The sequence below is a fragment of the Chrysochloris asiatica genome, unplaced genomic scaffold (assembly GCF_000296735.1).
Source record: "Chrysochloris asiatica unplaced genomic scaffold, ChrAsi1.0 scaffold00176, whole genome shotgun sequence".
Lineage (NCBI taxonomy): Eukaryota > Metazoa > Chordata > Mammalia > Afrosoricida > Chrysochloridae > Chrysochloris > Chrysochloris asiatica.
Window position 1 is genome coordinate 4,327,132 of NW_006408694.1, and position 25,331 is coordinate 4,352,462.

General features: G+C 38.0%; 1 protein-coding gene across 1 annotated transcript in view; it reads left to right on the forward strand.

Annotated features, from left to right (window-relative positions):
• Positions 1–13,362, forward strand: part of LOC102838024 (kappa-type opioid receptor-like) — an 82,211-nt gene extending 68,849 nt beyond the window's left edge. The window contains exon 3 of the mRNA XM_006871858.1: positions 12,746–13,362. Within this exon, the coding sequence (XP_006871920.1) occupies positions 12,746–13,278 (533 nt within the window). The 3' untranslated portion in view covers positions 13,279–13,362. The remainder of the gene's footprint in view (positions 1–12,745) is intronic.
• The last annotated feature ends 11,969 nt before the right edge of the window (positions 13,363–25,331 follow it).

Sequence of the window (25,331 nt, forward strand, 5' to 3'; positions counted from 1 at the left end):
TCTATTAGTAATCAGAACATGGAATGTTTGAAGTATGAATCTAGGAAAATTGGAATTTGTCAAAAATGAAATGAAACACATAACCATCAATATCCTAGACTGAAATGGACTGGTATTGACCATTTTGAATCTGACAATCACATGGTTTACTATGCCAGGAATGACAAATTGAGGAATGGCCTTACATTCATCATCAAAAAGAACGTTTCAAGATTTATCTTAAAATACAACTCTGTCTATGATAGAATAATATCCATACATCCACAAAGAAGATGCGTTAATAAAATTATTCTTCAAATTTATGCAACAACTACTGAAGCCAATGATGATGAAATTGAGGAATTTTACTAACTTCTTCAATCTAAAATTGATCAAATATACAATCAAGAAGGATTGACAATTACTGAGGATTGGTATGCAAAGTTAGGAAATAAAGAGGAAGGATCAGTAGTTGGGACATATGGCCTTGGTGATAGAAACAATGCTATAGATTGCATGATAGAATTTTGCAAGACCAATGACTTCTTCATTGCAAATCCCTTTTATAATCAACATAAAAGACTATTATACACATGGAACTCACCTGATAAAATACACAGAATTCAAATTGATTACATCTGTGGAAAGAGAAGGTGAAAAAGCGCCGTATCATCAGCCAAAACAAGACTAGGGGCAGCAGACTGTGGAATAGACTGGCAGACTGTGGAATTAATTGCTCATGTGCAAGTTGAGGCTGAAGCTGGGTAAAATTAAAACAAATCCATAAGAGCCAAAATATGGCCTTGAACATATCCCATCTAAATTTAGAGATAATCTGAAGAACAGATTTGATGCATTAGACACTAATGACTGAAGACCAGAGAACTATGGGATGACATCAAGAACATCATACACGAAGAAAGCAAGAAGTCATTAAGAAGACAATAAAGAAGGAAAAGGCTGAAATGGATGCTAGAAGAGACTATGAAATGTGTTCTCCAGCATAGGGATGGTAAAGCAAATGGATGAAATCAGGAAAGAAAGAGGTGAATATAATATTTCAAAGGGCAACTAGAGTAGACAAAGTCAAACATTATCGTGAAATGTGCAAAGACCTGGAGTTAGAAAACCAAAAATGAAGACTATGCTCTCTCAAGCTTAAAGAAGTGAGGAAAAAATTCAAGCTTTGATTTGCAATGCTGAAGGATTCTATGGGCAAATTATTGCTTGATGCAGAAAGCATCAAAAGAAGATGGACTGAATACACACAGTCACTGTACCAAAAAGAAATGGTCAATGTTAAACTATTTCAAAATGTAACATGGGATCAAGAGCCAAAGTTGCTGAAGGAAGAAGTTGGTGGTGTACTGAAGGCATTGGCAAAGAACAAAGCTCCAGGAACTCATGGAACGTGCAGCACTGGATGTCACCCAGTCGTCTATGCCAAGAAATTTGGAAGACATCTACCTGAATAATTGATTGGAAGAGATCCCTATTAGTACGCATTCAAAATAGAGATGACCTAGCAGAATGAAGAAATAATTGAACAATATCATTAATATATCATACAAGTAAAATTTTGCTAAAGATAAGTCAAAAACAGCTTCAACAATACATTGACAGGGAGCTGCCTGGGGTTCAATGTGGATTCAAGCAAGGATGTGGAATGAGGGCTATCATTGTTAAAGTCAGGTGGATCTTGACTGAAAGTAGAGAATACCAGAAAGATGTTTATCTGTATTTTATTGGCTGCACAAAGGCTTTCGACTTTGTGAATCATGACAAGCTATAGGCCACATTGCTGAGAATGAGTATTCTGGAACGCTTAATTGTGCTGATGAAGAACCTATGCATAAACCAAGAGGCAGTCATTCGAGTAGAACAAGGGAACACTGAATGGTTTAAAATTAGGAAAGGTGTGTGCCAGGGTTGTATTCTTTCACCATACTTATTCAGTCTGTATGCTGAGCAAATAATTGGAGAAGATGGATTATATGAAGAACATGGTATCAGGACTGGCGGAAGAATCATTAACAACCTGCAATATGCAGATGATACAACCTTTTTTGCTAAAATCAAAGAGGAATTAAAATGCAGATAAAGATCAAAGACCTACACTATAGGTTACACCTCAATTTAAAAGAAACACAAAAATTGTTACCACTGGACCAATAAATAGCATCAAGATAAATGGAGAAACAACTGAAGTTGTCAAAGACTTCATTTTGCTTGGATCAACCATCAACACCCATGGAAGCAGCAGTCAAGAAATCGAATGATGTATTGCATGAGGGAAATCTGCTGCACAAGACCTTTTTAAAATTGTTTAAGAGCAAAGATGTCAGTTTGAGGACTAAGATGCACCCAACCCAAGCCATGGTATTTTCAATTTCCTCATATACATGTAAAAGTTGGAAAATAATAAGGAAGATCGTATAAAAATTGATACATATGTGTTATGGTGTTGTAGGAGAATAATAAAAGTACCATGGACTGACAGAAGAACAAACAAATCTGTGTTGGAAGATGTACATCCAAAATGCTCCTTAGAAGCCGGGATGGCCACTTTGTGTCTCATACTTCAGATATTAGCAGGAGGGACCAGTCCCTGGAAAAGTTCATCACACTTGATAAAATGGAGAGTCTCTAAGAAAAAAGAAATAGGTTGGCACAGTGGCAGCAGCAATGGGTTCAAGTGTAGCAATGATTGTTAAATTGACACAGGACCAGGCAGTGTTTTGTTCTGTAGGGCACAAAGTGGATATGAATTGGAACAAACTCGACAACACCTAAACAACAATAATTCAATGTAGAAACGTTTTCAATACAATTGTGTTGCTAATATTCATATGCTGTTGTTATTAGGTGCCATCGAGTCGGTACTGACTCATAGTAACCCTATGCACGATAGAATGAAACACAGCCTGGTCCTGGGCCAACCTCACAATTGTTGCCATGTTTGAGCCCATTGATGCTGCCACTTTGTCAATCCATCTCGCTGGTGGTCTTCCTCTTTTTCTCTGACCATCCACCTTACCAAACATGATATCCCTCTCCAAGAAATCTTACATTTAAGAACTTTACAAGTATGTTTATTCAGTATTCTATGATTAAAAGTGATAATAAGCACTCTTAAGGATTCTGTGTACTCTGGCCTGGGAAGAGATCTATGGAGGGACTGTGATACCTCACTGGGAGCCACCAACCTTATTGAACCACTATAGATAAGAGCTGTCACTTTTATTCAATGCGTAGTGGTTATGAGTCGGGCTGCCAACCTCAAGGTCAGCAGTTTGAAACTACCAGCTCTTCCGTGGGAGAAAAATGAGGCTTTCTGCTCCTGTAAAGATTTACAGCCTCAGGAAACCTTGTACAGGGTCACTATGAGTTGGAACCGACTTCACGGCACATAGCAACAATAACAACATAAAATATAGTTTTAATTATGCAAATTTTTGAGTTTTGAGTGAGTAGTATATACATCACAGGAGAAAGATGAGTCTTTCAGATCCTGCAAAGATGTACAGTCTTAGAAACTGTATACAGGGTCTCTATGAGTTGGAACCGACTCGAAGACACTTGACAACAATAGTATATATGCATGTGGGAGAAAGAAGATGTGACAGTCTGCTTCCACAAGGCTGTGTTGTTATTGTTATGTGCCACTGACTAGAATGAAATACTGTCTGATCTTGCATATGTTCATGTTTGAAACCATAGTTGCAGCCACTGTGTCAACTCCATCTTTTTGAGGGTCTTGCTTCTTTAAAAACAAAACAAAACAAAAAAAAACTGTGATAGTTAAGATTTTGTGTCAATTTGACCAGGAAAGGATTTTTTGGTTTGGAAGTTAAGAATTAGTAATCCCTCATGATGAGATCCGTTACGAATAGCCAATCAATTAAAAGGATGTTTCCTCAGAGGTGTGACCAGTTTCCAATATAAATAACACTTGGGCATAACTTGCTGCTTCTTGCTGGGTCTGGAGTCTTCATTTGGTTCATCATCTGAACTCCATTTCTTTGTACTTGACCCAGTGGCCTGCTCTGTAACTGCCGATCCTAGGAGTCCTCAGCAGACCACCATTTACCTGCCTGACCTATCTCGTTGCCATCGAACTTGCTGATCTTGAGTTCATCTGCCCTGAAGATAGTTGAGTCAGAATCTCCTAGCCTGATATTTGACCCATGGACTTGGAACTTGCCCACCTATACAACTGCATAAACCTCTCTCTACATACATGAATGGAGTCCTGGTATGGCACTATAGGATAATCACTCGGCCTCAAGGTTGGTTTGAATCACGAGGTTGGCAGTTCAAACTCACCAACCACTCCTCAGAAACCCTCTACAGGGTCACTATGAGTTGGAATTAACTCGATGGAACTTAATAACAACACAAAATATATACATATAGAGTCCTGGTGTGGCACTGTATAATAATCACTGGACTGCTAACTGAAGGTTTGGTAGTTCAAACCCACCAACTGCTCCTCAGAAACCCAATTCCGGGTCACTATGAGTCAGAACTGACTTGACAACAACATATATATGGAGTCCTGGCATGGCACTGTAGGGGAAGCAGCAACGTCGGTGGTTCAAACCCACCAAGCACTCATCAGAAAGCCTAGAAAGGGTTGTTATGAGTCAGACCTGACTTAATAGCACTGCATAACAACATATATGTACATATATAAGCTTTATTTGTTTTGATTATCTTGGGTACCAATCTAAGACAGTTAGTATTGGGAATGGGTCTATGGAAACAAAATCATAAAGATGAGTTTTCTTAATTGGCTCTCAAGTGTGACTGATATTAAAGGCACTGGTAACTCTGCCTACACTAGTAAAGAGAACATGGGTGCTGCTAATCCAAGGCATGAGGTAGCAGTATTAGTACACAAAATATCACTATCGCTAGATCACATATTAGAGAAAGGCAAGACTGGGTGATTGTGCACTTCATACATTTTTGCAATTTTTTTTTTTTTTTTTTTTTTTCAGAATTAGAAATGTAGAGAAGCTGGTTGGTTGGTCCTACTTACAAAAGATGAGGTGGTAAAGAAAAGAGATGAGCTCAGGGCTGCAGAATCCCAGCTCAAGCACTGTGACCTTGAAAGAAAGCCTTATTTTTTGTAGTAGCAGAGCTGAATTTTGCTGAAAAACAAACCCAGAGTTTTATAGTAAGACCTACCGAATTACAATGCCAGGTGAATTCCCAATCTTAAAAGGTGTCTGATGTTAAAGTGAAGGCATTAATCATGCATAAATGGGATCATGAAACTTGGGATGGGGACATTGGGCAGATATTCAGGAGGCTGGACCTTGGGCCCCTAAATTCCAATGAATCATTTCTGCTAACAGAACCAGCCTCTGGTGATAAGATTAACCCAAGTGTGACTGATGAGTCATTATCTAAGATATTGACTGGGACAGCACCTGGGGGACTGTCTGGGGTATCACCTAAGACAGGTGCCTACAAGACATTGCTGAATGTTGAAACACAACCAACACCCATTAATTCTTCTAGACCTATAACTAGACTTAAGTCCCAGTGAGCTCCAAAAGGTGAAGAATAAATTATGCACTACACTCCAAAAGAACTACTTGATTTTTCTTGTATATGCAAACTGAAACCTGGAGAATATATGTTTTGTTGTTGTTGTTAAGTATCGTTAAGTCAGTTCCAAGTTATAGCAATCTTGCACAGAGTTTCCAAGGAGTAGCTGGTGAATTTGAACCACCAACCTTGCAGTTTAAACCAACCTCACAGTCCAGTGCATTATCCCACAGAACCACACCAGGAGAATATGTGTAGGAATGGCTATTAGGGGTGTGGTGTAATTGTACAAGGTACACAAAATTGGATCAATCTGAGTTTAGTGATATGGAACTATTAAGCACAATTTTTTTTAATTTAATGTTTCAGCTCCAGAGGTTAGGAAAGGACCTAACAGTTTATTTGGTTGGTTCACTGAAACATGGATTGTAAGATGGCCTGCAGTAAATCAAGTTGAAGTACTAGGTCTGCCTTGGTATACAGTAGAATAATGTATCCAAAGACTTAGGGAAATTGCCATTTTAGAGTGGATATATTATACTATACCCATAAACCTAAACATAGAATGCTCAGAGGACACACATTTTACCACAACAGTGGGGAATAAATTTGTGAAGGGAACCTCCTTAAAGATGACTGTAATTGGTACTTTTTGTAAATCAGATTTGACAGTGGAAATGGCCCTAATTTAATTAAGACATCTAACTACAATGGCGCTAATTGGAACTCATGGTGGTAGGGGCCAAGAGGCAACACTTAATCTACAAAGACAAGGTGGGTCTGGTTCCCTTCACAGACAGCAAAGTTGAAGTAGTAATCAGAATAGTCTGACTCGTGTGGATTTAAGGTGCTGACAATTTAGGAAGAGTGTCCCTAGAAGTGAAATACAAGGGAAACCTACAAAATATTTACTTAATCTGTACAAGTGGAAAAATTCAAGGTCTCAGATGACTCTAATACACAAGCAAGTTGAGAATTTTTGTTCTAGGAGTTTTTCTTTATTTTTAGACAAGAAGGCTGTGAAAATAATTCTGTTTTTAATATAGATTCAGTGTAGGGGTAGGGGAGCAGAATTACTTTAGACTTGTTGAATGCTAATTACCACTCTACCAGAGGTTCAAGTATTTCAGTTTAGTGGGGAAGCATATGATACCTTTGAGTACACATAAGTGAATACATGCAGTAAGGACTCTCAGTGTCACAGGGAAAGGGTAGGCCTTAAAACCACAGTTTATTTTGTGTGGTACACATTTGTTAATGCAGCACAACTTTTTTTCTGAAACTGTAAAATGAGTTTTTAACATAGTCACAGAATATCATAGTTGGCAATATCTAAGGAATGACCATCCTTCTCTATCAGATAAAGTTTCTTGAATATTATTAATCACATACAGGATATTGGTTTTTCATACTTACAATAAATGAAACAAAATTTCCAGAAACTGCTCTGTGGCTAAGTTGTTGTTATTGTTGTTGTTAGGTGCCATCAAGTTGGTACCAACTCATAGCGACCTTATGCACAGCAAAACGAAACACTGCCCGATCCTGGGCCAACCTCATTATTGTTGCCACACTTCAGCCTATTGATGCTGCCACTTTGCCAATCCATCTCGCTGGGGGTCTTCCTCTGTTTCTCTCACCCTCCACCTTACCAAACATGATATCCTTCTCCAGCTACTGGTCCCTCCTGACAATATGTCTGAAGTATGAGAGACAAAGTTTGGCCATCCTGGCCTCCAAGGAGCACTCTGGCTGCACTTCTTCCAACACAGATCTGTACGTTCTTTTGGCAGCACACGACACTTTCAGTATTCTCCTCCAACACCATAACTCAAAAGCATCAATTATTTTATGGCCTTACTTATCAGCACCCAACTTTCACATGAAAATGAGGTTATTGAAAATACCATAGCCTGGGTCAGGCACACCTTAGTCTTCAAGCTGACATCTTTGCTCTTCAACACTTTAAAAAGGTCTTGTGCAGCAGCTTTGCCTAATGCAATATGTCATTTGATCTCTTGAGTGTTGATAGTTGATCCAAGAAGAATGAAGTCCTTGACAACTTCAATCTTTTCTCTGTTGTAGAGACGTGGCTAAGTAGTTTGTACATAATAACTCAGCTTCAAGAGGAGATACTGCATGTCCACATAAGAGTGAAAAGAGCAGGCATAGTAGCAAAAGGAGATGGATGATTTTTCCCAGGGGAAGTGAGGAACTACTCTTTATAGTCGGAGTTATACTTGTAGATTTAACCACTATTATGACTATTCCACTAGTCATTACCAAAGAATGACAACTTTGGAAAAATGAACTTAAATTAGGGTTTTGAAAGAGAAAATAAAGATAGATAAGGTTTATACAGGAAAGAGTTAGTATAGATGAATATGTGCAGATGCAGTGAAAGAAAAGATGAACCTGTGCTGGCAGAAGATTAATTTATACAACAAAAAGAAGAAATTGGAGAGAATTGAAGTAGTGTTATAGGAGGTGCCTGTCTTCTGTTTTGTTTTCTATTTAAAGCAAACTTTGTTGAAGTGATGAGCGGTTGTCTCAGACTGGCTGATGGAATCACTTTGGAGTGCTGCACCCAATGTATATTTAGATTCTTGTGTAGCCAAGGAAACTGTTTTATGTAACTTGCTCTTGAACGAATAGAAGCTAAAGCAACTGGAAGAAATTATGAAGTAAAAGAGATGAACAGAACACTTCAAAGAGCAGCTTGAGAAAACACAGTATTAGAATGAAATATGTAAAGACTTGGAATTAGAAAACCAAAAGGGAAGAAGAACACACTCAGTATTCCTGAAGCTGAAAGAACTGAAGAAAAACATCAAAGCTTGACTTGAAATATTGAAGGATTCTATAGGCAAAATATCGAATGATGCAGAAAGCATCAAAATAAGATGGAATGGAGTACACAGAGTCACTGTACTAAAAGGCAATGGTCAATGTGCAACCATTTTAGAGGTAATATCTAATCAAGCACAAATAATATTGAAGGAAGAAGTACAAGTTGCACTGAAGATATTAGCAAAAAGTAGAGTTCTAGTAATTAACAGAGTTTAATCAAAAAGGTTTCAACAATCTGATGCAGTGCCGGAACTGCTCACTCATTGATGCCAAAAATTTGGAAGACAGTACTTGGCCAACCAGTTGGAAGAGATCCATATTTGTGCCCATTTCAAACAAAGATGACCCAATGGAATGCTGAAACCATCGAACAATATCATTAATATCATGTGCAAGTAAAATTTAGCTGAAGATATTCAAAACCATTATAGCAGGACATCAACAGGGAGCTGCCATAAAGTCAAGCTAGATTCAGAAGAGGATGTGGAATGATGGATATTTTTTCTGATGTCATCATGGGATGCTGGCTGAAAGCAGATAATACCAGATTTGTGTGTGTGTATGTTTTATGAACTTTGCACAGGCATTCAACTGTGTGGCTCATAACAAACTATGGATAGCGTTGACATGAATGAGAATCCCAGAACATTTCATTTTGCTCCTGAGGAACCTATAGACAAAATATTTAATTGTGCTCATAAAAAACCTGCCCACAGAACAAGAAAATATTGAATGGTTGAAAATCAGGAAAGGTGTGTTTCAGAGTTGTGTCCTTTCACCATACTTATTCAATCTGTATGCTGAGCAAATAATCTGAGATGTTAGATCATATATATGAATAAGAAAATGATATGAGGGTTGGAGGAAGACTCATAAACAATCTGGGATATACAGATGACCCAATCTTGCTTGTTATAAGTGACGAGGACTTGAATTTTTACTGATGAACATCAAAGACTACAGCCTTCAATATGGGTTGCGCATCAATGTAAAGAAACAAAATTCCTCACAACTGGACCAACATATAACACCATGATAAACAGAAAAAAGATAGAAGTTGTTTTGCTTGGATCCACGATCAGTGTTCATGAAAGCAGCAATCAAGAGATCAAAGGCTATACTGCATTAGGAAAATCTGCTGCAAAAGATGTGTTTAAAGTGTTCAAGAACAAAGATGTCAGTTTGAGGACTAAGGTAGGACTGACCCAAGCTATGGTGTTTTCAGTCCTGGAGTGGCACTGTGGAATAAAACACTGGACTGCAAGATTGGTTTGAACCACAAGGTTGGTGGTTAAAGATCACAAACTGCTGCTTGGAAACCCTATGCAAGGTCACTATGAGTCAGAACCAACTTGACAGCATTTAACCACAAAAATAACAACACTGTGCATTTGAGGAATCCTGGGGTGGTACTGTAGGATAAGCACTCAACCAAAGGTCAATTTGAACAGCAAAGTTGGCAGTTCAAACTCAGGAGCCACTCCTCAGAAATCCTATAACTGGGTCTTTATGAATCAGAATCAACTCCAAGGCACTTAACAACAACAATATGCATTTGAAAGTTGGACAATAAATAAAGAAGACCAAAGAAAAATCTATGCATTTGAATTACGGTGTTCCCAAAGAATATTGAAAATTCCATGGACTGTCTGAAGAACAAACAAATTTGTCTTGGAAGAAGTACAGTCAGAAAGCTCCTTAGAAGTGAGACTTAATTTCTTGCGCTTTGGACTTGTTATCAGATAAGTTCAGTCCCTGGAGAAGGACATCAGCCTTGATAAAATGGAGGGTCAGCGAAAAAGAGGAAGACCTCCAACAAGTTTGACTGACGCAGCATAACAGCAATTGTAAGGATGGTGCAGGATCAGGCAATGTTTCATTCTGTTGTGCATACTGTACCTATGAGTTCGAACCAACTCGATGGCACCTAACAACAATATAGTCTACAAACAAATTGAAACCCAGACTAGGGTATTTATGAATACTTTGCTCAATTATAGTATATAGTGAGAGTCAAAAATATTGTTTTAAAATATAATTATTCCCATTAACATTAAAGCAATAGTCAAAATGGATTTTTGCTTGTTTTAAATACAATCTATATAGTAATAGTACTTTGGACAAAAGACTTTTTAGGAAACTGAAAATTACAAATTACCCAGGGAGCTTTCATTTGGCATTCAAATGTTTGAGTTGATATTTCATTAATAAAAGGAATGCTCTTAAGATTGTTAGTGTTGTTGTGTACTGTTGAGTCCATACTGATTTATAGTGACTTTTTTTATTGTTGCTGTTGTTGTGAAGTGCTGTTGAGTCAGTTCCGACCCATAAAGACCCTGTATAGGGTTTCCAAGGAGCAGCTGATGAGCTTGAACCACCAACCTTGCAGTTCAACGGCTTTGCAGCCTGGCGCATTAACCCATAGCGTCACACCAGGACAGGATAGGTGGTGCACTGGCTAAAATGCTTGTCCGCTAACCAAAACATAGACTGTTTGAAGCCACCAGGCAATTTTAACTTGTACTATAGGGTCTCTAAAGAGCTCTGGTAATATAGTGGTTACAAATTGAGCTGCGAACTGCAAGGTCAGTAGTTCGAAACCATCAGCTGTTCCGCGGGAGAAAGATGAGTCTTTCTGCTTCCATAAAGACTTACAGCCTCGGAAACCCTGTACAGGGTCACTATGAGTCGGAACCGACTCCACGGCACATAACAACAACAACAATATAGAGTCTCTAAGGGTTGGAATTGACTTGATGGCAGTGTGGTTTGTGTTTTGAAATTTTTACAGGAGCAGCTAGCCAGATTTTGTTCTCCCAAAGAGTCAATGAGTAGGTTTGACCTCCAGCCTTCCTGTTAGAAGCCTAATGCTTAACCAGTATACTAAGTCCTCTAGAACAGTCAACTTTTATTAATTGCCTCAAGTGATTATATCTTTGTGTTTTAAAATATGATTAATTAAGGTTCTAATAAGATTTGTTTTGTTTTATTAGGGGACATTTAGTCCCTATAAAATGGTCACTGAAAGTATTTTAGAAAATAGTATTAACATAAATGGCTAGTCCACCATTTAAAATATTATGTACTGTTTGTGAGACAGACTTTTCTAATGTAATTTTTATATTTTCATTATAAAAATTGCACCCATATTATTGTTCATGATCAAACCAAAGAGATTGTTGTCATCCCTGTACCAGCTGGCTGCCTGGAGGAAAGATGAGTGTGAACTGGTTAATGCTTGGGGAAAGGGAAGTCTTGAGGGTGTTTGCGAGGTAGGGGGGTGACCTAATTGGGAAAGTATCTTAAAAATTACTAATCTTGAGTTCTTGCTCTTCCTAGTGTTAGGGTGACTCACTCCAAAGATAAATCTGTTCAATAAATATAAGTATAGCAAAAGTACCAAATATCTAAGTAAGCAGATAAAAATGGTAAGTCTGAATTAAATAGTCAATGTTGATAAAAATGAAAATTGTGCCAGATTTCTTTATATTTCCCTTGATGGTGATCTGCTGTTGTGACTGAGCATTCTGCTCCTCCTTCTTTTACTCCTGCTGCTTCTGAGTCTTCGTCTCCTCTCCTTTTTCACTTTCTCCTTCAAATTCTCCTTCCCCTTTTCTTTCAACAGCTTTTACTCACATTTCAGTAACTTACTTAATTACAATGAGTACAATTGGGTCCATTAAATCGTAACACTTAAGACAAAATGTACATTAATTCTTATTGACTTATATAATGATATCTTGTAAAACTATTGAATTTTTTAAAACAACTTGGCTCTTGCTAAATTGAATGCTTAACATTGACTGCAAGAATCTTAAAAAGAGTCCAAACCATATCTGGACACCTGCCCAGTTTTAGACTCTGGGCTAGCAGTCCATGTGGCTGTATGCGAATGGCTAGATTTGAAGAGTTTATTATGTGTTACAAACAAATTCCAGCTTTCACTGTGAGAGTTTTATGTATGGGACAACTGTTAATAAATGGAAACATAAATAAGTGCCCGTGCTATAAATAGACAATTTAGCTCTTCTGACAACAATCATTATTAAACCAGTTTCTGAAATTAGAAAATTCATATTGCCAGCTAATCCTACTAATTTATTCTATAGCACTAATTTATGCATGTTGCCCCAAAGTGGACACTTTTTAGCTTCATTATTCTATACACAAAGATAAAATGGTAATACAATATTCATTTTTAATTTGGTGATCTTCTTCAAGTAATATAATTTCGCCATAACTTGGCCTTTTCAACCAAAAATGTCAAAATTCAAGTTTAAGACATGTTGCAGCCATGGCATTAATACTAATGGATTTATGTGTGTGTGGTTTTGTTGGTGTTGATCACCTCCTCCAGATGTGGATGTCATCGAATGCTCCTTGCAGTTCCCAGATGACAACTATTCCTGGTGGGATCTCTTCATGAAGATCTGCGTCTTTGTCTTTGCCTTTGTGATCCCAGTTCTCATTATCATCGTCTGCTACACTCTGATGATCCTACGCCTGAAGAGTGTCCGGCTTCTTTCTGGGTCACGAGAGAAAGATCGCAACCTTCGCCGGATCACCAGACTTGTCCTAGTGGTAGTGGCTGTCTTCATCATCTGTTGGACTCCCATTCACATCTTCATCTTGGTAGAGGCTCTGGGGAACACCTCCCACAGCACTGCGGCCCTCTCCAGCTACTACTTCTGCATCGCCTTGGGATACACCAACAGCAGCCTGAACCCCATCCTTTATGCCTTCCTTGATGAGAATTTCAAACGGTGTTTCCGGGATTTCTGCTTTCCCATTAAGATGAGGATGGAGCGCCAGAGCACTAGTCGAGTCAGAAATACAGTTCAGGATCCTGCTTATATGCAGGATGTGGGTGGGATAAATAAGCCAGTATGACTAGTCGTGGAGATGTCCTCTTATAGTTCTGTCGAAAGGGAAGGATTCAATGATCTAGATTCAACTCAGATTATGACCACAGTCTGAGACGGAGAGAGAGGACATTTGAAACAAATGTTCAGAAATCTTGTGGTCTGAAATTAGCAGTTACCAGCCCAGGTCAGTGAAAGCAGAAAGCCAGATGGACTGAACAAAAAGAGTCACCATCATATGCAAGCCCTCTCTACAGTAGGAAAGTAAGTCTGATTTCATTTCCCTGGTAAACAAAGAAACAAACATTTTTGCTCTGTTTACCTAGCTCTCTCATCCATCACCCTTCTGCTGTGGCCTTCATATGCAATGTGGTTTCAAAGGCTTTCTTTAGAAAAATGACAAAGAGAAGGTTGGTTTCAGAGCTTAGTGGATATCCATTTGAGATGCTAAACATTGACTGCAACAACCTTACAAAGAATCAAAATCATTTCTGGACACCTGCCTAGTTTTATACTCTATGGGCTAGGATTCCATGTGGCCATATGTGGAAAATTTCAGCTTGCATGTGCCTTGGACCCACACCTGATATGTCTGATCTACCTGTGTAACAGAACATTATATTGGTGAAACTATTTAAACATGCTGAAGGTAGTTTCTAACAGAGTACACATTTTTTGTAACTAATGATGTGTTTTTAGCATGTTATTCTCATAAATAATCTTGTGATAAAACATGTCCTAATGTCAAATAACATAAAATGGTTTAAATATGACACTAAGTGTAACTAGTTTCATCTGTAAATATAGTAAATGTACACATAAGGAATGGACTTCCTTCAAGCTAGATTACTTCCTGAGATACTGCTAATGATATGCCCCATTGCTTAGAGCTGATGTTGAAAAGTTTTCCAACTGCATCAGCTATTCTCCGGAATCAGCAGGATCACCCATGGTGGACAGGTTTCAGCTGAGCTTGCAGATGAAGGCAGATTAGGAAGAAGGAGAGACAGACTATTTCTGAATATTTACTCACTGAAAACCTTGTGACTAGCAGTGGAGCACTGTAGCACTAGATTATTGACTATCAAAATATAATGAAGAGCACTAGAATATTGTCAGATACAGTGCTGGAAGATGAGACCCTCAGGTTGGAAGGCACTCAAAATGTGACTGTTTCCTCAAAGTAGGGTTAACTGTGATGAAGTGAATGGAGTAAAGCCCTTCAGACCTTCATTTGCTGATGGGTCACCGTTACTCTGATTCCCTAAGCACCTTTTAGCACTTTACCAGTGCTTATAACGTGCATGTACAAGTGTCTAACTCACTCTCAGGCTCCAGCTCTAGGTAGAATCTAGTATATTTGCAGCATCTCTTTACCAAATTCTCTCTCTTCACGGATGGTAGGGGGTTTTGCATATGTAGACCTTGGGATACTATTTAATAGCTTTCAATATAAAGTAAAATTGTTCATAAATGCAGGCAGAATGAGGACATTATGCATCTCATAGTGCCAGGACATACCTTGAACCGTGTTCTACAAAGAGCACACCTACTGGAGATAATGCCGTGAGCAGCACATTTAGGGTAATTTTGCTAAAAATTCCAGATGACATATAAATTCCTTTTTTTTCCCCCTCCTGAAAGGTAATGGTGCCTGAAGTAATGGCTTTTTTGTATAGTTTGGATCAGCAAAAGAAAGGGATCATTTAGAAATAACACCCACCTTTTAAATTCTGTACATTATGAGGGCGATAGTCTCTGGAATTTAGTAGGAAAATCAAATATGTAGTCCTATATAGTTCTACACATCACTGCACCTATAAGTTCTGGTAAAAATATTTGTGTATATACTTTCTTTTTGGAAACAAAACCTTGCATTGAATGTTTTATGTCTGGCTGCAGAACTTTACTATGATCATGTTTTGCATTTTCATGGTACCTAACACCACATATGACGTATGTCGGTATGGCAAGGTTCTTTCTTGATTAAAACTGATGGACTTTTTTGAGCATTCCTTTAATTTCATTGAAATTCTTGTGTGTTCTTGTATTAAAAATAAATGCAAATAGTAATGGCTTAAATATTTGTTGACATTAACCATATAGTGAAAAAATCTTGGCTAGCATTCAAAAGGGATATCTATATACAAAGAGAGTTATTCCAGGAAAAAAAATTCTTATGAAACTACAAAACCCAGGAGATTTTCATGATAAATTTTTAGGCAGAGCAAAAATGTAACAGAGATACAATCATGAAATGAAATTCTAGAAATGTGTTCTCTTAAAAATAACATTCTTCATAGGATTCAGCACCACTATCAGAGTCTGACCTTTTACCTGACCATTCTGCTTGTCTTAGAATCTAAGTTTTCAGGAAAGAAAAGAGAGAAATTGACCATGAATGTCCATTAATGATGTTCTAAGATCCTCTGTTATTGTTAACACCCTTTCCCCAAATTTAAAGAGGAAGTAATAAGATAGACATATAATTTTAGGTCATTATCAGAGTCGCTATGGGTCAGAATGGACTCAACAGCACTTCACACCACCACCAACAGTACCTGGTGTAGCTTTGCAGGATAAACAGGAGACTGCAAATCACAAGGTCAGTGGTTCAAACCCACCAGTCACACCTTGGAAAGTGTGTGACCCTTTGCAGGTTAACTATGAGTCAGAACCAACTTCTGACACTTAACAACAACAACACTAAGGGGACATAAATAGCAACTGGATGGACGGAATATGCTGGATGAGGGCCGCAATAGATAGAATACACAGCAATCAAATTGGCTGCATCTATATAGAGAGTCGATGGAGAAATACAATAACAGTACTCAGAAACAAGCTAGTGTTGAATGCAGAACAAACAATTACTAATATATAAATTCAAGTTGAAGTTAAAGAAAGTTAAAAGAAGAAAATGACAGTCAAAGTATGACCTTGAGTATTCTACCCAAATTTATAAACCATCTCAGTGATAGATTTGACATGTTGAACCATAATAACTGAAAACCAGAGAAGTTGTGAGATTACATCTAGTATATCTTAAATGAAAGTAAAAGTTCAATAAAGAGACAGGAAAGAGAGAAAAGACCAACATAGTCAGAAGAGACTATGAAACTTGCTTCTGAATGTAGAAAACCTAAGGTGAATGGGAAAAATGATGAAATAAGAGCTGAACAAAAAATTGCAAAGGCTAGTTCAAAAAGACAAAATAAAGTATTCTAATAAAATATGCAAAGATCGGGAGTTAGTAAGCCAAAAGGGGAAAATATATTCAGTAGTTCTCACACTGAAGGAACCGAAGAAAACATTTAAGCCCTCAAATTGCAATATTGAAAGATTCTGACTCCTGGTGTGACACTGTAGGATAACCACTGGACTGTGAACCCCAAGGTCATAAGTTCAAACCAACCAACTGCTCCTTAGAAATCCTACATAGGGTCACTATGGGTCAGAACTAACTGACAGCACTTAACAACAACAACAGCATAGACAAAATATAGAATGATGCAAAAAGCATCTTAAAAAGTGGAAAGGAACACACAGAGCATTGTACTAAAAAGAATTGATCGACATTCAACCATTCCAGAAGGTAGCATATGATCAAGAGCCAATGATACTGAAGGAAGAAGTTCTAGCTTCACTGAAGGCATTGGCAAATAACAAGACTTCAGGAACACAAAGAATCCTAATTGAGATTTTTTAACAAACAGATGTAACACTAGAAGTGTTCCCTGTCTATGTCAAGAGATTTGGAAGAGTGCTACCTCGCCAGCTGACTAGAAGAGATCCATATTTGTTCCCATTTCTAAGAAAGGTGATCCAATGGAATCCAAACAGTATTGAATATCATTAATATGTCACATAAAATTTTGCTGACAATAATTTTAAAATAGTTGCAATAGTACATAAAAAGGGAGCTGCCAGAAATTCAAGCTGAATTCAAAAGAGGACATGGAAGAGAGATATTGCTGATGTTAGATGGATCTTGGTTGAAAGCAGGGAGTTGTTCACCTGTGTTTTATTGACTATGCAAAGACTGTGTGGATCATATCAAATACTGGATAACACAGGAAAGAATGGAAATTTCAAAATACTTAATTGTGCTTATGGGAAACCTGTGCAATCGTTTGAACAGAACAAGGTGATACTGCATGATTTAAAATCAAGAAAGGTATGTGCCAGAGTTGTATCCTTTCACCATACTTAATCAGTATGCTGAGCAAATCATCTGGATATGAAGAAGAATGTGGCATTAGGATTAGAGGAAGACTCATTTGTTTAGCAATCTGTGACATGCAGATGATAAAACCTTGTTTGTTGAAAGTGAAGAAAACTTGAAGCATTTACTGATGAATGTCAAAGATATAAAGAAATTATGGATTAAACCTTGACATAAAGAAAACAAAAGTCCTCATCATGATAAATAAGCAACACCATGATAAATGAAGATAAGATTAAAGCTGTCAAGAATTTAATTTTATCTGGATCCACAATCAACATTTGTAGAAGCAACAGTCAAAAAAAAAAAAATCAAAGTATTGCATCTGGCAAATCTACTGCAAAAGACCTCTTCGTTGTTGTTAGGTGCCATCGAGTCACTTCCTACTCATAGTGACCTTATGCACAACAGAAGGAAACACCTCCCAGTCCTGTGCCATCTTCACAATAATTGTTAGGCTTGAGTCCATTGCTGCTGCCACTGTGCCAATCAATTTAATTGTGGGTCTTCCTCTTTTTTGCCAACCTTCCACTCTGTTGTTGTTATGTGCTGTGGAGTTGGAACCGGCTCATAGCAACCCTGCACAGGGTTTCCGAGACTGTAAATCTTTACGGGAGCAGAAAGCCTCATCTTTCTCCCGTGGAACAGCTGGTAGTTTCAAACTGCTGACCTTAAGGTTCGCAGCCTGATTTGTAATCAGCACGTTACCAAAGCTCCTTCCACTTTACCAAGCACTATGTCCTTCCCCAGGTACTGGTTCCTCCTGATAATATGTCTGAAGTATAAAAGTCTCACCATCCTGACTTATAAGGAACAATCTGGCTGTACGTCTTCCAACACAGATTTATTTGTTCTTCTAGGAGTCTATTATACTTTTTACTATTTTTCTTCACCATCTTAGCTCAAATGCATCAATTCTACTATGGTCTTTCTTATTCATTGTCCAATTTTCACATGCATATGAGGCTATTTGAAACACTGTGGCTTAGGTAAAGATGTCACTTAGAGGTCTAAAACAGGCCTGACTCAAGTAATTGTAATTTCAGTGACATCATATGCATGTGAATCCTAGAAAATTAGTAAGGAAGACAGGAGAAGAACTGCTATAATTGCATTTGAATTATGGTGAAGACAAAGCATATTGAATATGCCATGGATTTCCTGAAGAGTGAACAAATCTGTCTTGGAGGAAATACAGTGTAAATGCTCTTTAGATGGGAAAATGGCAAGACTTCATCTCATGTATTTTGGGCATGGAGAAGGATATCATGTTTGGTAAGGTCAGAGAAAAAGAGGAAGACTCCCAACGAGATGGATTGGCCAAGTGGCAGCATAGATCGACTCAAGCGTGACAACAGTAGTGAGGTTGGCCCAGGATCAGGCAGTGTTTCGTTCTGCTGTGCATGAGGTCGCTATGGGCCGGTACCAACTTGATGGCACCTAACAACAGCAACAACAACAACAACTTTGGGCATGCCATCAGGAAGGGCCTCTCCCTGTAGAAGGATATCATGATCAGTAAAATATGTTTCTGCTAAGTACTGTCAATTTGATTCTGATTCCTAGTGTCCTTGTATAGGGTTTCTGAGGAGCAGCTGGTACTTTTGAAATGCTGACCTTGTGGTTCATAGTCCAGTGCTGATCTTACAGTACCTCACCAGGAGTCCTGAAAAAGAGGGGACCCACAGTGGCTACAACAATGGGCTCAAACATAGAAAAATTGTGAGTATGGTGCAGGACTGGGCAATATTTCATTCTATTGTACACATTGTTGTTGTTGTTAAGTGCCGTCGAGTCGGTTCTGACCCATAGCGACCCTGTACAGGGTTTCCGAGGGTGTAAATCTTTACGGGAGTAGAAAGCCTCATCTTTCTCCCGTGGAGCGGCTGGTAGTTTCGAACCGCTGACCTTAAGGTTCGCAGCCCGATTCGTAACCACTACGCTACCAGAGGGTTACTATAAGTTGGAACGCACACAATAGTACCTAACAATAACCACACTTGATGATAAAGTGAGCTATCTTAGGAAAGATATGTCAAATACATTCTGGCAATCTTGTGTGAGAGTAAGAATGAGTGTGAGTGTGAGTGTGTGTGCTTTTAGTGCCATGAGTCAGTGGTCATATTTGCCATCAGTTCACCATTCCAGGTAATACATTAGTCCAAACTTTACTCTCTGTCTTCATGTTCAGCAAGAAGTCTGCTGTGTCTCTTTGAGACCAGAACTGTGCCTATCTAGCCTTAGGATCATTTCTGATATCAACTCCATCTTTTCATCCTAGTAATAACTTCTATGAAACAATACCAAATTGAAGGGCAAGAAAGTATGGAGGAATCAAGCAGCAATGTGCAGGTAGTAGTGAGCGTAAAGAGAAACATCTTTACTCTAGCCTGTAGGAAGTGCGTGAAACCACTATTAGCATCTAAGAACACTTGGATGAATCTAAGAGTATTCCCTATGCAACAATTTAAGCTAAAATTCCAGGATAAGTAATAAAAGAGAAGTGTGGGGGATGGGGGGAACAAAGAATTGTTACATAGCTCTTAAGAATGTGGTTGCATTTGTGATGTATTACTGAGAAATAGAGGTTGCTAAACTTAGATAATTATTATCTTTAGATGTTCTTCTGTTAATGAGATATCGTAAGATTATAACTAGAATAAAAGGAATGCATTTGGATGGCTTTATGAGAGCTTTTTAAAGAGAAAATGGTTACAAGATTGTATTTCCTCACAGTAAGATTGCTTTCTAAGCAAGAGTTGTTTGCATTTTCCAATAGGAATATGAAAATCCCATCCAAAAAGGGCGTGAATCTGTTTGTCCTAAAACATTTTTCTTCTCTTTTACAAAAAAGTCTATTCTTATTTGAAAATTTTACATGGTGTATATCATTTATATCTTGAACTTTTAGAAGATGATAATTATGCATTGTACATATGATTGTGTGCCTTGCAATAAAACAAAAATTGAACCTGTTAAAAATCACATCAGTCATTGTGGTGAATCATTCATTTTACATGACTTCCATAATGCTAAATTTCAGTGATAACAATGTATTTTGTTTTGTTTTGTTTTCTCAAAACTATAACAGTTGCTCTGGCTAACTATGAAAAGGTTGGGGATGATTAAGAGATATACACACATACATCCCACTGCAGTCAAGTTGATTCTGAAAGTGGCCTATAGAACAGAGAAGAATTGTAATGTAGGGTTTCTGAGGCTGTAAGGTATACTAGCATAGTGGTTACGAATCAGGCTGCTAACCTCAGGGTCAGCAGTTCAAAACTACCAGCTGTTCCATGGGAGAAAGATGAGGCTTTCTGCTCCCACACAGATTTACAGCCTCAGAAACCCTATGCATGGTCACTTTGAGCTGGAACTGACTTCACGTCACATAACAACAATCTTTAAGCAAGCAGATTGCTTTATTTTTCTCATGAGTGGCTGGTGGGCTCAAATAGCCAACTGCTCAGTTAGCAGAGGATGCTTAACCTACTTTACCACCAGGGTCCTTTAAGAAAAAAGAGCAAAGCATATAGGAATCTAAACTATGGTTCTAAATTCCCAAACTTAGGAAAACTCACCTGTTTTCACAGTAATACTGACAGGTACCCAGAATCATTGTTATATTCTATTAATCCCATAAATAAATGAAACACTTTCCACTAAAACACATATACACACACACCAAAAAATGTGAAATTCAAAACCAAACTGTCCTGTCAATAGAAACATAAAGAAATAAAACTTATTAACCTAAACATACAAGTAACTTCCTGACCTTCTCCCAGTATAATGAAACCATACTGCCATGAATGATCTGTTTCTAAACCACATATTTGCAAACTCAGAAAAATAAAAAATAATAGAAAACCAGTATCTTGACAAAATAAACTATTTAGTTTTTCTTTGTTTGAAGTCAAAGCAAAAATCTAAGGAAGGGAAGTAAAAAGGGACACTCATCTTACTAATTAAGAAGAATGCACAAGCAGCTCCTATTCTCATTTTACAATGGAGCAAATTTCTTATTACTATTTACCTGTAATAGCTTTATTTTATAAGTGATTCCAGCTCAAATGGATATGGGTTTGCATTTTGATAGATTCTTTGTTCTGCTTAATAAAAAACGGACAAAATAAATTAGAAAAAGCTTAAGGAAATAGGAATTAAGGGAGTAAATAATTTTTCATTTCAAACAAGATTCTGTCCTTGGGTTGGATGTTGTGTATAAATGAGTATCTGGACCTACGATTAGAAAGTTACTGTTTAAGAAATTTTTAACATATTTGAGGAATATGAAATTTTAACATGCAGCACATTTTAGACATCATGATATCTTGTTTAGCCTATAATTAATTTGCATCAGTATGTTCTGCTGATGGTTTCCAGGCTTGTGGAAACCAAGGATAACTATTTTTAAACCAACAATCAAATATTATAGCTGAATGATTTTTTAAAACATGATTAATAGTAAGACTACTCATTCATATTTGTGCCAGGAATTAGATTCTGACTTTTGTTGTTGCTAAGTGCTGATGAGTTGATTCCAACTCATAGCTACCCTGTGTAGGGTTCCTGAGGAGCAGCTGGTGGGTTTGAACCACCTGCCTTGTCGTTAGCAGTCTAGTGTTTATCCTGTAGCAACACACCAGTACTCCAGATTCTGACTACACAGAAGTAAACAAAATATAGTTATGACTCATATCATCTAGAAAGACAAGCATGTAAGAAAGCAACTATAATATATTGCTTTTGTTGTTGTTAAGTGCTGTCGGGTTGGTTCCGACCCATAGCGACCCTGAACAGGGTTTCTGAGGCTATAAATCTTTACAGGAGCAGAAAGGCTCATCTTTCTCCTGTGGAGCAGCTGGTAGTTTCGAACTGCTGACCTTGTGGTTCGCAGCCTGATTCGTAATCACTACGCTACCAGAGCTCCTTATAATATATTGCTATAGGACTAAAAATTAATAGGAAGCAATCTATCCTAAAATGCCTTCTATCTATCAGTCCAGGAGTCCTTGTATGGTGTAAAGTGTTAAGTTCTCCACTACTAGTTGAAAGGTTGTAGATTTGAGTTCACCCATAGGTGTCTTGGGAGATATGTCTGGTGACCTGCTTGCAAAAGGTCACAGCCTTTAGATCTCTGCACACATGGGATTGCCATGAGTCGGAATTGAGCCCAGAGCAATTAATAACAATGACAAACATTCTAGAGCATTTTTCCCTTTCTCTCAAACAAAAAGTTATTAATTCCTCACAAATTAATTTCATTTTCATCATTGATTGAATTTATTTATTCATTCATTCATATCTCTAGATACACTTTTTAAAACTGCTTTATCTATGTCTCTATGCTATACTTGAAGTCCTGGTGTGGTGCTGTGGGTTAATGTGCTGGACTGCAAGTTTGGTTTGAACTGCAAGACCAGTGGTTCAAGCTCACCAGCTGCTCCTCAGAAACCCAATATAGGGTTGCTATGAGTCATAATGGAATCCTGGTGCAGCACTGTGCACTAAACTAATGCGTTAGACTGCAAAGTTGTTTGAACCACAAGGTCAGTGGTTCAAGCTCACCAGCTGGTCCTTGAGAATCCTATACAGGGTCTCTATGAGTTGAAAACTACTAGACAGCACTTAACAACAACAACATGGAGTCATAATCTACTCCATGCCACTTAACGACAACAACATGCTGTACATGGGTCTAGTAGAAAAGTAAGAACTACCATTTATTTCAATATTTGGAGATCAGTTAATGCAGCAATCACTAGTAAATAATATGTTACCTACAAGTATTTGAAATTGAGTTAGTTTAAGAAAACCAATATGTTCTAAATAATATAAGAAACAAAATCTTGGGATTTTGGACTTCTAGCATTGTGGTTACGAATCAGGCTGCTAATCTCATGGTCAGCAGTTTGAAACTACCAGCTGTTCCATGAGAGAAAGATGAGGCTTTCTGCTCCCATAAAGCTTTACAGCCTCGGAAACCCTGTACAAGGTTGCTATGAGTCGGAACTGACTCATAGCACATTGCAACAACAACTGTGTGGCATTGCATGATCAGTATTGGTCTGCAAACCACAAGGTCAACAGTTCAAACCCCCCAGCTGCTCCTCAGAATTCCTACACAGGCTTGCTATGAGTTGGAATGACTTGACAGCACATAACAGCGATAACAATCTTGGGATTGGAATCCCAGTGTGGTGCTGCAGAATAATGCACTGGACAGCAAGGTCAGTTTGAACCACATGGTCAGAGGTTCAAAACCACCCATCAGTCCTCAGAAACCCTATATAGAGTCACTATGAGTCGAAACTGACTATAACATTTAACAACAACAACAAACCTTGGAATTAGACATAGAGGAGGAAACATGGATAATCATAAACTGTGCTTAAAGGTATATGTAAAATATTGTGGTGCTGTGGGTTAATGCACTGGACTGTAAAGTCTGTTTGAACTGCAAGGTCAGTGGTTCAAGCTCATCAGTCACTCCTCAGAAACCCTATACATGGTCACTATGGGTCAGAACTAACTACAGATCTGAACTACAACAACAAATCTTGGAATTTAACATAGAGGAGGAAACATTGATAATCATGAGCTATGCCTAAAAGTATATGTAAAATATTGTGGCGTTGTGGATTAATGCACTGGACTATAAAGTCTGAACTGCAAGGCCAGTGGTTCAAGCTCATCAGTCACTTCTCGGAAACCCTATACAAGGTCTCTATGGGTCGGAACCAACTCTATGGCACTTAACAACAACATCAAGGTCTAGGGTGGTTGCTTTCAATATCTTTTAATGGAACTGTGGAGGAAAATAATTAAAACAGTTGGTCTGCAATCCATTCACTTCCTTTGTTGGGGAGTAGCTCTATAAGAGGGGAAGAAAAAGGCAGGTGCCTTTTAAATTCCCTTGTCAACTAGACCTCTGATAGGTAATGACTGTTGCTATGCAAAAAAGGGCTTATCTGTAGAATGATATTAACAGGCTGTCCTAGGTTATAGGACTTCATAATAAATCTACGGGTTTATGGCTTGGGAAGGTATAAAATGAATATTTTGTTATCACTTAAATGATTCCCCTGATGTATGAGTTGACCTGCAGTTTCAATTAAGAGAATCAACTGTTATTCTGGGGCAGGAAACATAAATATGATAAGTATTCCAAGGAACCACCCTTGAAGTCCCAAACACCTCTCTGCTTCATCTAAAATGTAGCTTTTCTGTATCTTTGAAAGCATCAATTAAAAAACGACATTTCTGTTTCATAATACACCTCAACCAGAAACTCTGGCTTAAAAATGTGCTATTCAAACCTGAGAGTTATTTACTAGAGGAAAGTATCAACTAAATTTTCATTTAAAAATAACAGTGTTGTTACTGCTAATAGAAATAATTGCAAAATCATATTTTATTGCTATTCTAAATGTGTGTTTTGAGTTAATACAATAATTCTGAGTTATTTGTATAATTTACATTGTTGTTGTGTGCATTAAGCTGGTTCTGACTCATAGCGACCCTGTATAGAGTTTCCAAGTAGTGCTGGTGAGTTTGAACCGCCAACCTTGCAGTTCAAACTGACCTTGAAATTGAGTGCTTATCTGCCGGGGTCTGGCCTCGGCAAGGGGGTGAGGACCCAAAGATGGGGTGTCCGGCGGTGATGGCGAAAGAGAGTGAGAGATAGAGAAAAAACAGACACAAAGAAGACAGAGAAAACAGATACAAAGAAGGCAGACATACAGGCTTGATGCAAGCTGCCAGACAGACTGCTCAGTGGCTGACATTTTCCCTTCTAGGACTAACTCTAGGTGGGATGTCTGGAGAGGCGAGAGAGAAAAGAAACACTC